At 35.0% G+C, this 15,295-nt stretch overlaps 1 protein-coding gene across 1 annotated transcript in view; it reads left to right on the forward strand.

Annotated features, from left to right (window-relative positions):
• LOC142336593 (uncharacterized) overlaps positions 1 to 12,109 on the forward strand; it is a 32,244-nt gene extending 20,135 nt beyond the window's left edge. The window contains exons 10-11 of the mRNA XM_075385503.1: positions 10 to 244; positions 11,802 to 12,109. Coding sequence (XP_075241618.1) covers positions 10 to 244; positions 11,802 to 11,890 — 324 coding nt within the window. The 3' untranslated portion in view covers positions 11,891 to 12,109. The remainder of the gene's footprint in view (positions 1 to 9; positions 245 to 11,801) is intronic.
• The last annotated feature ends 3,186 nt before the right edge of the window (positions 12,110 to 15,295 follow it).

The following is a 15,295-nucleotide window of genomic DNA, read 5'->3' on the forward strand; positions in this document are numbered from 1 at the left end:
TGTTTATAGTGGACTTCTCCTGATGATAACAGCACGACTTCTGTCCTTGCTAGTTTGACAGATGCAACAGTGTGTTCAAACTTGAACAATAATGGATTTGACTGTCTCTACTCTCGGGATGACTTCAACCTCACTTCGTACATATTTGACATCCAGATATGTATGGACCAGGTGTGTCTTCCAGGCAGCTACAATTTCACTGTCACGGAGGAGATCATCGCGGATTTTGAGCTATGCTCAGGCAGTTAGTAAAGTTTTTCACATATTCTGGTGCTGGAAAAAGGGATGAAACACAAGTAACTTTTGTCTCCCAGACTGAGAGGCCGACAAAATGAAAATACAAGTAAAGTCCAGGCGGGGGAGGCGGGGGGGGGGGGACTTGTCGAGATCACAAGAAATTTATGTAAATTTGACGTCTTAATACATCGACCAAGGATTGTTTTGTTCCCTTCCGCTTTTATGTTTGACCAGTAACCTCCTCAAAGGTTGAGAACACATTGTTATTTTTTTCATATCAAATGATCATAAAAATAATCTTAGCATATAAAATGAATAAATTACCCAGGTTGAGGTGCCATCCGGAAGTGACCTCTGATCAGACTAAGTTCAACGACACGGTGTGTTCCCAGACCAAAATTACAGGGTCTGGGATTTGGTTCGAGCGCACAATAGTATGATCAGAGGTCACTTCGGTCTGGGGATGGTATGATCAGAGGTTACTTCGGTCTGGGGATGGTATGATCACAGGTTACTTCGGTCTGGGGATGGTATGATCACAGGTTACTTCGGTCTGGGGATGGTATGATCACAGGTTACTGTGGTCTGGGGATGATATGATCAGAGGTCACTTCGGTTTGGGGATGGTATGATCAGAGGTCACTTCGGTCTGGGGATGGTATGATCAGAGGTCACTTCGGTCTGGGGATAGTAAGATAAGACGCCACTTCAGGATGGTAATGGTCCAATCATAGGCGGATTCAAGCGCACATTAGTCTGATCAGAGGCCATTTCGAGCGGAATTTTTTTTGATTTTTTTGTTTTTTTTACCAAGAGATGTTGGCAACAAAAGCAGCATTCTGATCAGAGACACATCTAGATTCTGATATTTTTGATCAGAACCAAGGGTATCCAGCTGATAGAACATGCCAGTCCCCCTCACAGGGAAATTTTGTTTAACTGTAGAATACGATGTTTTATATGGAAAGCTGTCTAAATTTATCAATTGATTTCGAAATATGCAGTAATGTATACTAAATAAATTTTTTCTCAGCAGTTGGGCTATCTTTTCTTTAGCAATAATACTTTTAGAATAGTCTTTTTTTAGATGAATTTAATAATGCAAATATCATTTTGTATGAAATAATTATATTATAACAAAATTCGTGCGGTGAGGTGATTTCGAGCGCTCAATAGTCTAATGAGGAGTGACTTTTGAGCGAACAATCTTCTGGACGATGGTCTGGGTTTGGCCTGGGCCATGCTCGCGCAATCGTCTGGGCAATGGTCTGATTTTGGTCTGATCAGAGGTCCTTTCCGTCTGGAAAGGTCTGATCAGAGACAGTATCGAGCGCACTTAGAGCGCACACGGTGTTTCAAGCGCACTTTAGTCTGATCAAAGCTAATTTTCGTCTGGCACTGTCTGATCAGAGGTGACTTCCGGATGGCACCTCAACCTGGGTAATGTTTTCCTCCAAATAATGTAAAAGTTAAACTAAAGAAGACCACACTGTTCAGATCAATTAGTCTCAAAAGCTGCAAATTATTGAGATGCAATCAGTTGCTGAAGAGGGTAAAAATAGATGAGAATGGGTGGTACAAAAAAAATGAAAAGATGTTGGAATAATTCAACATTTTTGGTTGCAAACTGAAGTTCAAGAAACTCCTTCTACTGATGGAATCAAATGGTAGTGAGACAAAAAATAATATTAAGTGTGAAAACGATGTCTAGTTTTTGCTGAACGAAACAGCAATAATTTCAACTTATCTGACTGACTTTAGTTGATGTTCCTAATCGCTAGTGTCATTGTGTTTCAAATTGTCTGTTAAAAGACACGGAGCCTTATCACGGGAAAAGTCTGCGAAAAGTGAAAGAAAAAATAATGCGTCTACGGTGTCTATTGAAAACATAACTTAATTGGATGGTAACGTCAAAAATACCTTCTGTCAAGAATGTTATTGCAAAATCTTTCAAGATAACCATAGAAAATCTTTCAAGATAACCATAGAAAATCTTGAAGGGTAACAGTTTTTACATTTTTTTTGCAAAATTTTGCAGGACGGAAATCTGGTGTCAACTAGGGGAGAAATTCAGTTTTTATATCATAAATACTAGTTTTTTAAGTAAACAATAAATAAATGTAAAGCAAGCATCAAAAAGAGTCATGGAACTTCAACAATCTCATTTCAATGAACAACTGACAAGTTTTGAATTTGGTATATGAATGCTTTACTGGAAGCAACCATCAGGTAAAATGCCAAATTTACCTGATGGTTGCCTGGGGTCACCCTGTTTTACAGTTCCGTATGACTCCATGTCATACCATGACTTCAGTTGTTCGGCTAGATCTGTTTCCGGTTCAGTGTCAATTTTAAAACAGGAGGATATGAAACTAGAAGTGGCAGGCAGAGGTCCACTTAGGACCCACCCAAGTTACTGCACACCAGCATCTTCAGTTTTTGTACTCACCAAATATTTTTGTTTAGCTAAGATTTATTTGTGGGTTTAGATAATCATGCCTGAAAAAACTCTATCAAATTATATATCATCCTTTCAGATATATATTAAAGACGGGTACTAAGCATATTTTGTCAGAACTACAAAATCTCAAATTAACAAAAAACCTCACATTTAAGTCTCATCTTGAATACAAACGTCAGAAGCTATGCCCGCTGAGATCTCTTAGGAGGCTTAATTTAAGAGCAAGTACCAGTTGTTTTGAAAATCACATCGAACGTTTCACTTTTCATGAGCAGTATTTGAGGAAAAAATGCGTAAATGAGTTAGGATATATTGGATTAGTCTGGAGTTTTGAGCTTTATAGAACATAATTGTACCAATCACCGTCTATCTTGTTTCCCTCTGTTTCTTATTTTTCAATCCTGATGAAACTAACAAGACGGATCAGAACACAATGACTTTCTAGAGTAGCAGTCTGAACCTACTCAAGTACACAACAAAACATATGTTGTGATCATATTTGGCGTTGTTAATTTCTTTTTAAAAAGACCAGATTGACCAGCAAATTTAACTTTAAAATGAAATCAAAAATTTGTAGTAGCGAAGTCAAAATTGATTAAAAAAATTGATCAACAGCAAACTTTGCTTAAAAGAACAGTTTTATTAAATTCTAGGAAGTTCAATCTTTGATTCAGCGCTGAAGTTTTTGTATTCGGAAAGTAATGAGTCAAGCTGGAAAAATTTTATAAGCCGAAGCTGCAATTTTGCTAACAGCAGCTATTGGAACGCACTTTTTGCCATTTTACCGCACATTTATCAATTTAGTAGTTTTCACTTACTTTGTCTTACTTTTGATCCAATGGTTTCACTTAACACTACTCGAAGAAATTACTCAACTGGGGTTGATTTCGTTTTTCGATGAGTTTTTAAACGATGTCTTCAATAAACATATCATTGCCAGCCTTACTTCAACACAGTTACCAGGGAGATTCATGACTGCGTAGTTGCTAGAGATGAGGAACTATCCAAAAACACTTTCTATATACATCCACTCTTTCTGGAACAACTTACACGTCGTACACGGACTTTTTTTTGCATTCATGACTGGGTGACAAAACAGTATCTAGCGATTTGACGGTGGAAAAACAAAACGTAGCACATAATTAAAATTGGGGCATGAGGAACACAATTGCATTGTGGATCTTTATTAATAGCAATTCTGCTTGCGAAAGCGCCGGAATGCACAATGTTCAACCATTCCCCAGAGTATGACGACAATAAATCAGAAATGCTAAATAAACCTGTGCGTGATTGGAAAACTAACAAAAATATTCAATAAAATTTGGCTTGCCCCAAAAGATTGGGGACAAAAAATTTATGCACTAATACTTATAGATATGCACTAATGTCATTGGCGGGCAACTAATCCCAAGCTTTTAATAAAAAATGCAAATTTCCTGGAATTTTTTTTGCACCCACAGTTTTTCAAGATATACATTTTAAAACATATATATTACAATACAGCTGAGACAATACAAACTCATTCTTATGAATCGTTTCGCTCGGTCCCGATAAAGATTGAAGAAAAAATGTACAAAACTTTTGGATGCCTAGTCTTTATCAAAGTTACGCCGTCCGAAAGGGAATCCAGAGAAGCAACCTGTTGCAACTTAGCCAACTCCTGAACATCCAATTCGCGAATCAGTAATTTGAACTGGACACTCATCAACGAACAAGTTGGCCAAGCATACGTTTTACCGGGAATTCTGCACGCAAAGACAATGCTAACGCCGACACGTCATCAGTTGTTTTGAAAAATAGTTGTCGAAAAATAGTAGAGAACGGGTTAGGACAACGTTTTTAAACCACTTGATTGACCTTGTGAAACGCTAAAACCATAGTAGTTAGTCTGCTGCTGTTTCACAAGCCCAAACAAATAGTATTTAAAAAAAAACGTTTTCCTAAGCCGTCGATAAAGAGCAAGTTTACAGGATCCCGAAAACTGAGAATTTTCGTCTGGCACTGTCTGATCAGAGGTGACTTCCGGATGGCACCTCAACCTGGGTAATGTTTTCCTCGAAATAATGTAAAAGTTGAACTAAAGAAGACCACACTGTTCAGATCAATTAGTCTCAAAAGCTGCAAATTATTGAGATGCAATCAGTTGCTGAAGAGGGTAAAAATAGATGAGAATGGGTGGTACAAAAAAGATGAAAAGATGTTGGAATAATTCAACATTTTTGGTTGCAAACTGAAGTTCAAGAAACTCCTTCTACTGATGGAATCAAATGGTAGTGAGACAAAAAATAATATTAAGTGTGAAAACGATATCTAGTTTTTGCTGAACGAAACAGTAATAATTTCAACTTATCTGACTGACTTTAGTTGATGTTCCTAATCGCTAGTGTCATTGTGTTTCAAATTGTCTGTTAAAAGACACGGAGCCTTATCACGGGAAAAGTCTGCGAAAAGTGAAAGAAAAAATAATGCGTCTACGGTGTCTATTGAAAACATAACTTAATTGGATGGTAACGTCAAAAATACCTTCTGTCAAGAATGTTATTGCAAAATCTTTCAAGATAACCATAGAAAATCTTTCAAGATAACCATAGAAAATCTTGAAGGGTAACAGTTTTTACATTTTTTTTGCAAAATTTTGCAGGACGGAAATCTGGTGTCAACTAGGGGAGAAATTCAGTTTTTATATCATAAATACTAGTTTTTTAAGTAAACAATAAATAAATGTAAAGCAAGCATCAAAAAGAGTCATGGAACTTCAACAATCTCATTTCAATGAACAACTGACAAGTTTTGAATTTGGTATATGAATGCTTTACTGGAAGCAACCATCAGGTAAAATGCCAAATTTACCTGATGGTTGCCTGGGGTCACCCTGTTTTACAGTTCCGTATGACTCCATGTCATACCATGACTTCAGTTGTTCGGCTAGATCTGTTTCCGGTTCAGTGTCAATTTTAAAACAGGAGGATATGAAACTAGAAGTGGCAGGCAGAGGTCCACTTAGGACCCACCCAAGTTACTGCACACCAGCATCTTCAGTTTTTGTACTCACCAAATATTTTTGTATAGCTAAGATTTTTTATGGGTTTAGATAATCATACCTGAAATAGCTCTATCAAATTATGTATCATCCTATGTCATCCTTTCAGATATCTATTAAAGACGGGTACTAAACATGTTTTGTCAGAACTACAAAGTCTCAAATTAACAAAAAACCTCACATTTAAGTCTCATCTTGAATACAAACGTCAGAAGCTATGCCCGCTGAGATCTCTTAGGAGGCTTAATTTAAGAGCAAGTACCAGTTGTTTGGAAAATCACATCGAACGCTTCACTTTTCATGAGCAGTATTTGAGGAAAAAATGCGTAAATGAGTTAGGATATTTTGGATTAGTCTGGAGTTATGAGCTTTATAGAACATAATTGTACCAATCACCGTCTATCTTGTTTCCCTCTGTTTCTTATTTTTCAATCCTGATAAAACTAACAAGACGGATCAGAACACAATGAACATCTAGAGTAGCAGTCTGACCCTACTCAAGTACACAACAAAACATATGTTGTGATCATATTTGGCGTTGTTGATTTCTTTTTAAAAAGACCAGATTGACCAGCAAAAGTAACTTTAAAATGAAATCAAAAATTTGTAGTAGCGAAGTCAAAATTGATTAAAAAAATTGATCAACAGCAAACTTTGCTTAAAAGAACAGTTTTATTAAATTCTAGGAAGTTCAATCTTTGATTCAGCGCTGAAGTTTTTGTATTCGGAAAGTAATGAGTCAAGCTGGAAAAATTTTATAAGCCGAAGCTGCAATTTTCCTAACAGCAGCTATTGGAACGCACTTTTTGCCATTTTACCGCACATTTATCAATTTAGTAGTTTTCACTTACTTTGTCTTACTTTTGATCCAATGGTTTCACTTAACACTACTCGAAGAAATTACTCAACTGGGGTTGATTTCGATGAGTTTTTAAACGATGTCTTCAATAAACATATCATTGCCAGCCTTACTTCAACACAGTTACCAGGGAGATTCATGACTGCGTAGTTGCTAGAGATGAGGAACTATCCAAAAACACTTTCTATATACATCCACTCTTTCCGGAACAACTTACACGTCGTACACGGACGTTTTTTTGCATTCATGACTGGGTGACAAAACAGTAACTAGCGATTTGATGGTGGAAAAAAAAAACGTAGCACATAATCAAAATTGGGGCATGAGGAACACATCTGCATTGTGGATCTTTATTAATAGCGATTCTGCTTGCGAAAGCGCTGGAATGCACAATGTTCAACCATTCCCCAGAGTATGACGACAATAAATCAGAAATGCTAAATAAACCTGTGCGTGATTGGAAAACTAACAAAAATATTCAATAAGATTTGGCGCGCCCCATAAGATTGGGGAAAAAAAATTTATGCACTAATACTTATAGATATGCACTAATGTCATTGGCGGAAAACTACTCCCAAGTTTTTAATAAAAAATGCAAATTTCCTGGAATTTTTTTTGCACCCACAGTTTTTCAAGATATACATTTTAATACATATATATTACAATACAGCTGAGACAATACAAACTCATCCTTATGAATCGTTTCGCTCGGTCCCGATCAGGGTTGAAAATAAACGGCACTAAAAACTTGTTTTCGGCGCCTAAAACGGCATAAAAAATCAGTTTTCGGCTGAAAAATTTATTTTTCGGCAACGTAAGTTTTTACAAGTTTAGGTATTTATTATACCGAATAAACATGAGCTTTTCCAAGTTTTCGGGCGTCAAATTTGGCCGATCTTCAACGAAAGACTTCAGAACCGAGAAAAACCTCTCCACATCGACAGAGGTACATGGTGCAAAACTGTAAACCCCGATCTGCACGGGATCAGTAACGCCTTCGCCTCGAATAATTTTTGCACAAGAAATTAAACCTTTGTTTTTCGCAAAGACAGTGTTTAATTTATCGAGCGCTGTTTGGGCTGTGTTGTTTCCTGAGTGTCTCTAGTTTCTGATCATAAATAGTACTAGCGTAATTATTTGCAAGAGTAACGGAACTTGGAATAACCCGCTTGAATCCATTTTGGAGGACACCGTGTAACTTTTCTCGGTCTAATGCCGACAGCGGAAGGCCTGCGTCAATCCATGACTCGGTTAAATCGAGGAAAAACTGGTCTACCACAGTTGTTTTATTCGTACGTGTCAAATGTGTCAAGTTACTCTGCCGCAATTTGTTAAGATTTGCGTTTTTTATGTGTTTATCTGAAGCACAGTGATCGGCAATATGGTTACTTTTTGATACATGGAACGATTTGCCACATAAATCGCAAAAAACTAGAAGCTTTTTCTCTTCGGTGGATAAGATTTTGAGGCAAGGATGTTGTTTTACAGCCTCTTTAGTTGACGTGAAAGGCGCGATTTTAGGCATAGTTAAATAAAGCTGTTAATTACCAGTTCAACAAAGCGCGAATGATAGATTTGCGATGACTAATTGCGCGGTAGAAAGTTGGATTAATCCGCTTTTACTTTTGTTCAATTAACCTAACTTCAAATTACCAGTATAGATCTCCGGCATATAAATTTTAAAATCGGCGCGCAATTAGCCTAAATCGGCAAATTCGGCGTTTCGGCATATGCCGTTTATTTATAACCCTGGTCCCGATAAAGATTGAAGAAAAAAATGTACAAAACTTTTGGATGCCTAGTCTTTATCAAAATTACGCCGTCCAAAAGGGAATCCATAGAAGCAACCTGTTGCAACTTAGCCAACTCCTGAACATCCAAATCGCGAATCAGAAATTTGAACTGGACACTCATCAACGAACAAGTTGGCCAAGCATACGTTTTACCGGGAATCCTGCACGCAAAGACAATGCTAACGCCGACACGTCATCAGTTGTTTTGAAAAATAGTCGTCGAAAAATAGTACAGAACGGGTTAGGACAACGTTTTTTAAACCACTTGATTGGGCTTGTGAAACGCTAAAACCATAGTAGTTAGTCTGCTGCTGTTTCACAAGCCCAAACAAATAGTATTTTTTAAAAAAAAACGTTTTCCTAAGCCGTCGATAAAGAGCAAGTTTACAGGATCCCGAAAACTGAGAACGGACGATTTCAAAACAAACGATTTCTTGTAGTTATCTAAATCCCCCGCGATCAAAAACAAAAAAAAACACGAATCATTACAAATTGCAATTGACAATTTAAAGGCAACTATCGTGTCACCATTGCAGTCAAACAAGGAGGCTCGGTAATGTGCGTTCGGTAACAACAATTTTAAAATGGCATCAAACAACACCTAAACTAAACAAAATAACACGTGCTTTACAAAACAGCTAAGAGACCTGTATTCAATGAGAAACCTAACATTGGGTAAAAAGAAGGTACAGAAAATGTACGGGAAAAGTGTACGGGAAAAGGAAAATTTTCCATTTTTGAAAAACTATTATCTAAGTGATTGAAACTATTAGGTATCAACTAAAAAAGTTAAAAAGGTTCATTTCAACCTCCTGATGTATAATTGAGGAAATAATTGGAGACTAATAATCTAGAACACTTAAAGAAGCAGTTATGGCCTATATTTATCCAGATTGTTTCATACGACTACAAAAAGATCAACAAAAACAGGAAAAAATACTTCAAAAAATGAAATTACTTATCCAGAAAGCGGTGTCACAGCTCATAAAATTATTATCTCTTCATTGAGAACATTAAATAGGTTAAATAGTGCACACTATTAGTGCCAAACGGACCATATTCATTAAAATGGTGTTCTGGAAAGGAAGCAAAGACTAGCCTAAATAATTTCGCAGATGTCCAATTTTGCATTTTTTAAAATGAGAATGCTTGGTATAAGAGCCAGGAAACCATCAGTTGAATAAAACAATTGAAAAATTGGATCTTGTTTTGCTAGAAAGAGGATACGGTCAGCATTTTTAATATCAATTATAACAGGAAGAAGATAAAATTGGAAAAAGCTCAAAAATCCACTGAGTTTTGTTAAAGCAAGTAATTCAAAAGATATAAACACCATAAGTTTTCATCCAAAACAAAGCAAAAAACTCATAACTCCTCAGATCTGATTTTGAGCTTGGTATTAGTGATAATAAGTCAAAATACTAAAAGAAACACTAAACACGGACAGAACTCAAGTTTAATTATTTTACAAAACAACAGTATTGAAGCTATTAAGATTTTGGAATTTTAAAAACAATTAAGAATCAATTGAAAATTGAAACTTTTTTATATGGTGACTTACTTTTCGTTCGATTATCACTGAGTGCTCCTTGTAAAGGGCCAGTCTGAAAAAGACAAAAAATACCTGAAATATTGACCGGTATAGAAAAGTAAAAAGATTTCTTATAAAAACATATAATTTCAACCAAAAAGATATGAGTCTCAAGATATAACCAACAAAAAGTTAAACCTTTGTTTCACCAAAACTTTATAATACCTATTTATACGAAGACTAAGTAACATGATGTCAAAACCAAGAACAGAAAAGAGCAAGACTCAAAAATCCTCTTTTCTTTGAAAATATCTCATCTGAAAGCCAATAAAACCATTAGCTACAGTTTAAAAAAAATTGAAATGGTTCTCTTATACGTCTTAAATAAGCTACTGAGGCCCTCCATAATCTATCTTATTTTGACCGACTGAAATTAGAAAACAAACACAGATAAAATATAAAATTTCCAATAATTTTTGCGAGGCAACGCTTTCGGAGCCGTAAAAACCATAATATGTTCGCCAAAAAAAATTAGCAATATTCAATTGCCTTTTCTTTAAACGTCAATGGGACCTGTTTTTAATTTGATACATTGACAAGAACTCAAAACTGAACCTCAAAAATGGGCAGAAACACAAAAATCTTAACCGTTTTTTTTCAAAAAGGTGTAATTCATAAGTGAAGAAGCCATTAGTTGAAATTGAAGCCATTGTAGAAATTTTTTTGTTCACGAAAAACGCAGAGTTGTCTTCTGAGACTAAAATACAGGTCGACAAACAGTTATGTAAAGGATGCATAGTTCAAAAGTTCAATGATATGCTCATGAGACAAATGTATACAAAGTTATATAAGCCATGAGATGTCAACGGAAAACACAATTAGCTTTTTTTGCGCCAATTCAAGAAACCAATTGGATTCTTTGAAGAGTCAGACTATGCCTCGAGACTGAAAAAAAAACAAAAAAGTCAGGCAAAACAAAAGATTTCAATTTGAGCCCTGACAAAAGATTTCAATTCTGTGAGCTCAATCTCAAAAGCTAATATATTGTGTTCGATGGAAATCAATTTTTTTTAAAATGCGACCTGCACTAGTGGAACTTTGATTTGCATTATTTTGTTAGTAATTAACAAAATATAAAAAATGCAAAAAAAAATGAAAAAACAAATCTTTTTTGGCTTATCATAGTTAACGAACCGAACAAAAATAGCCCGGATACAACTGAACGCTGCACTAAACACTTATTGTTCCAAATATTTGCCAAATAGTTGGTTTGACAAATGAAACATCTCAGTATATCATAATGATTCCATGAAATGTTACCTCACAATCTACATTAATCAGGTCCTTGTCTTATCCTTAGACTACGAGTACATTAGCATAATTACTTTGTTGCTTAAAGTTTAGCTCTCATTGTTTTGCTAGTTTTCACTCCAGCGGAAGAAACTTATGATACCTGATAGAACCCAGGTATCGGAATATGTCTGTTTTTAACCAGTAGCGTAATGTCTAACGTTTAAGGTTTTGTTGTTATTATGTAGTCATATTGCATGTGTCATGTAAAATTTTTGACATTGATTCTGTCTTTAAGCGAGCTAACTTTGTCTTAATTCTACTTTGGCAAGTTCATACATTTTTATATCTCGTGGGCTTTAGATGATAAAGTAAAGTGTCCTTCTATTCTGCTTTTCTTAATAGAGAAATTCCATTTGATGAACCTAACGTGATCCTCCCGAACGCCTCTCAATAATAGCATACGACATCTCCCCCCCCTGCCTCATTTATTAATCTCTCAATCAAGATCAGGGCCTAAAGTTGCCTGTCCATCGCAGATAATTTTTCATCAAAATTGCAATCATGGGACATTTTCTTCTTTGTTTCAGAAGATCCATTGGCTTCTTCATTCACACTGCTGTTGTTTCTCAATCTGGTCATCCTCTTGCATCGATTTCATTCGCTGCGTAATATTTGAAGAATCTGGGTTACTTTCGCACAAATACGTTTGCACAACTGGCGTACGAAACTGTCAATCAGACTGTGCTACTTTTTCTGTATATTTAATACAAAAAAATGAAGAATTATCCTCGTATATTTAGCTATATAGATAAAAGCCATATTTTTGTAAAAATTGTTGTTAAATCTCGATTATTTGCCTATTATGCAGAATTATATATTATGTGCAATGAACTTTTTGCTCGAAGTGCAAAAATCAATTGAATTGTGAAATGTGATATTCAGGTTGCAGCAAAAAAAATGAAGATAAGGTTGAAACAAAAATTCTTCTAGTGCCACGATTTCAGAATTTTTTTAGTCATCTGCGCTTGTTGACTCACTCTGCAAAATGCACTGAATTTATGTGTGCAAGATGTGACCTGAACATATAAAGTGCCAGGCAAAAGCGCAGAAGGCATTTCAATGATTTAGCGTCAAACTTCAATGCAACCAATGTACCCCATATTGTTTGCAAACGCCCAAAACGTTTCTTCTTGTTGTTCCGACCCCACCTGTGGGGGGAGGAACTATGTACTCAAATTGGTTTTTTTTGTTCAGACCATTTTGGCCGATCGATATATTCATCGTAGAGAAATGCGAGTGGTATCATTAAAAATCTCGTCCAGCGTAGAATTTGAAATTAATAAGAATTTTTTTAACTTCGTATTTTTCGAGGAGTTATCGAGGTTTAAAGTTTTGTGTAAAAATGTAATATTTATTCACTTTTAGCATGATTTTGTTCAATTTAGCGTAATTTTTGTTCAAATTACGGCTTTTCTATAAAAAATATTATTTCAAAATTACATTTCATACTACAAAAGGAAACAATTTTGTGTTACCACTAGACCGATTAAAAAGGCTAGTTCTGGTCTCGTGAGGAAGTTTACTATAATAAAAACTCGAATTCAATTTGAGAGCTGTTTTTCTAGAAAACATTTCCTACTTATTATTTTTTAGCCACTTAGAGACTTGTCATTCTCATATCAAGGTTCCAATAATGACAAACTTCATTTACAGTCAAATGACACCCGATGAACAAAAAATTCGTTTTCAAGGCATTGCTCATGTTTTTTTCCGTCTTCGACTCTGAGTTTTCGAAATTTTTAATGAAACTATGGTTTTCTTTTTGAGATTATACTATATTTTGGGGGTCCTAATGCATAGAATCGCCAACTGAAAACTCAGTCGGCTGTCTAATGTGCATTAGGTAAACCTATATAGCTAACTATTGGTTTTACGACTTCGATAAAACGAGTTATCGTAATTTCAAAAAAAAATTGTGTTTTTTTTTTGTAATTTTGTTTCTTTTTTGAAATCTTATCTGATTATCATCCTATTGGCAGTTCCTGATGGCTTAAAAAAGACGTCCCAAGGATCATAGATAAATTTTCAGAGAAAAGATAATGGTATTAATGGCTTTTGCATTTTCTACTCAAATTTCTGCGTTTTATGGTTTTTGCCTTTGTTTGTTGTTGTTTTCGAAATCATAGGACTTATCGTGATGTCATTTTGATAACATATTAATGAAAAACATCCATCTCTTTCCATCGTGGCTTCTTGATGACAAACATCAATGTCTTTCCGTCGAGGGTAGTAAAATTTGTTTTACTTCCGATGAAAGCTTTTGAATTTAATGCCTGTTAAAACTTTTAAGTAATTTTTTAGAATTTTTTTAGGATATTAACCAATCTAAAAATTATTTTCGTGAACTGTAAGTCAGTTTCAGTAACGAAAGGACCTGCATTTTTTCTACTGCAACTGAAATGCATCTGGCTAGTGGTTTTGTGACTTCGAGGCCAAAAGTTTTCATAATTTTTTTTAAATTTTTGGATGTTTTGTTTTGTAATTTGGTTGGCTTTGAAATTTTATCACATTATCCTAATATTGACAGATCTCAGTTGTTTAGAGCAAGCATTTAAAAGTTCATAGGTAAAGTTTTCAGAGAAAAATTTACGATTTAAATGGCTTCCTCCCTTTCTCGCACTTTTTTCCTGAATTTTTGGTTTTTCCTGCTTTTGTTGTTGTTTTCATAACCATAAGACCTAAAGTGATGTCTTGTTGATGAATAGAAATATCAAACAACTTTATCTCCTTATTGCGGCATAAGTTTGCGTATTTTTGACTTCCGTAGAGGTAATGAATTTAATGGCTGTTAAGACTTAAAAAATCTTTTTTAGATACAAACCACTATCAAACCTGCTTTCATGAACTGTGAGTCAGTGTCAGTAATGACAGCACACTCTTCCTTTAACTGCAATTAAAATAATCTGGTAAGCGGTTCTATCTGCTAACTAATAGTTTTATGACTCCGAGTTTTCATAGTTTCAAAAAAAATACTCGGATTTTTTTTTGTAATTTGGGTTCCTTGTGAAATATTATCTCATTATCCTAATATTGATAGTTCCCATTGGCTTATAGAAGACGTCCAATGGATCCTAAATAAACTTTTGGAGAGACGCCTATGGTTTATATGGCTTCGACACTTTCTTCTTGCACTTTTCGTCTGAATGTTTGGTTTTCGCCTGTATTTAATGTTGTTTTTATAATCATCAGACCTTTTGTGATGATCTTTTGATGACTTATGGTTGACAAACATCCTTGCTTTCTCATTGAGGCATAACTTAGCTTATTTTTTGTCTTCCGTTGAAAGCTATTGAATTTAACGTTGTTGATATGACGGGTTTTCTCAAAAATTTCGTGATTTTATTATTTTTGTTCATACTTGTCGATTTTTTGAAGTCAAATTGTTAAAAAAAGAAGAACCCCATTGCTGCTAAAATTTTACTTGAGATTAGAAAAATTTTTACCAAAATTTTTTTAATTGGCTTCCACACTTTTCTCGCTCAAATTTTTTTTGAATTTGCTGTTTTTGCCTTTTTAATTCTTCATGTAGTCGTAAAATGCTGACTGGTCTCATAGGCTTCTAATTGAGAATTGAATGAATGATGTTGCTCAATGCACTTAGTTTACGGCGAATAGTATGAAAGTTTACGATATTGTTCGTTCTCAAACATTTTTTTATAATTTTCAGTTTTTGCTCTTTTCGTCAGCTTGTAAGTTAGTCTCATCATTGAGAGGTTCTGTCCAATTTCTTGTAATTCAAAAACTTTTTTCTCATTAATGGCATGTCGTGACTCATGTTTTGTTTGTTGGACAATATGCGTTTTCGTAAAATTTTGTGAATGGTCAATATTTTTATTTCTTTTTCTCTTCTTCTAGTACCTTCGCTGCTGAAAAATTATTGTTTTCGCTTATTTCGGTTTTTGATTTTTTTTTCTCGTAGTCTTTTTATTAGTAGATCTTGTGAGCGCTGTAATGAGGCATGGTATTATGCAATTCTATTAGTAGTTCGGTTTTGTAACAATTTTTTTAAAACTCAAACATC

The sequence above is a fragment of the Convolutriloba macropyga genome, chromosome 3 (genome assembly GCF_964194025.1).
Source record: "Convolutriloba macropyga chromosome 3, txConMacr16.3, whole genome shotgun sequence".
Taxonomy (NCBI): Eukaryota; Metazoa; Xenacoelomorpha; order Acoela; family Convolutidae; genus Convolutriloba; species Convolutriloba macropyga.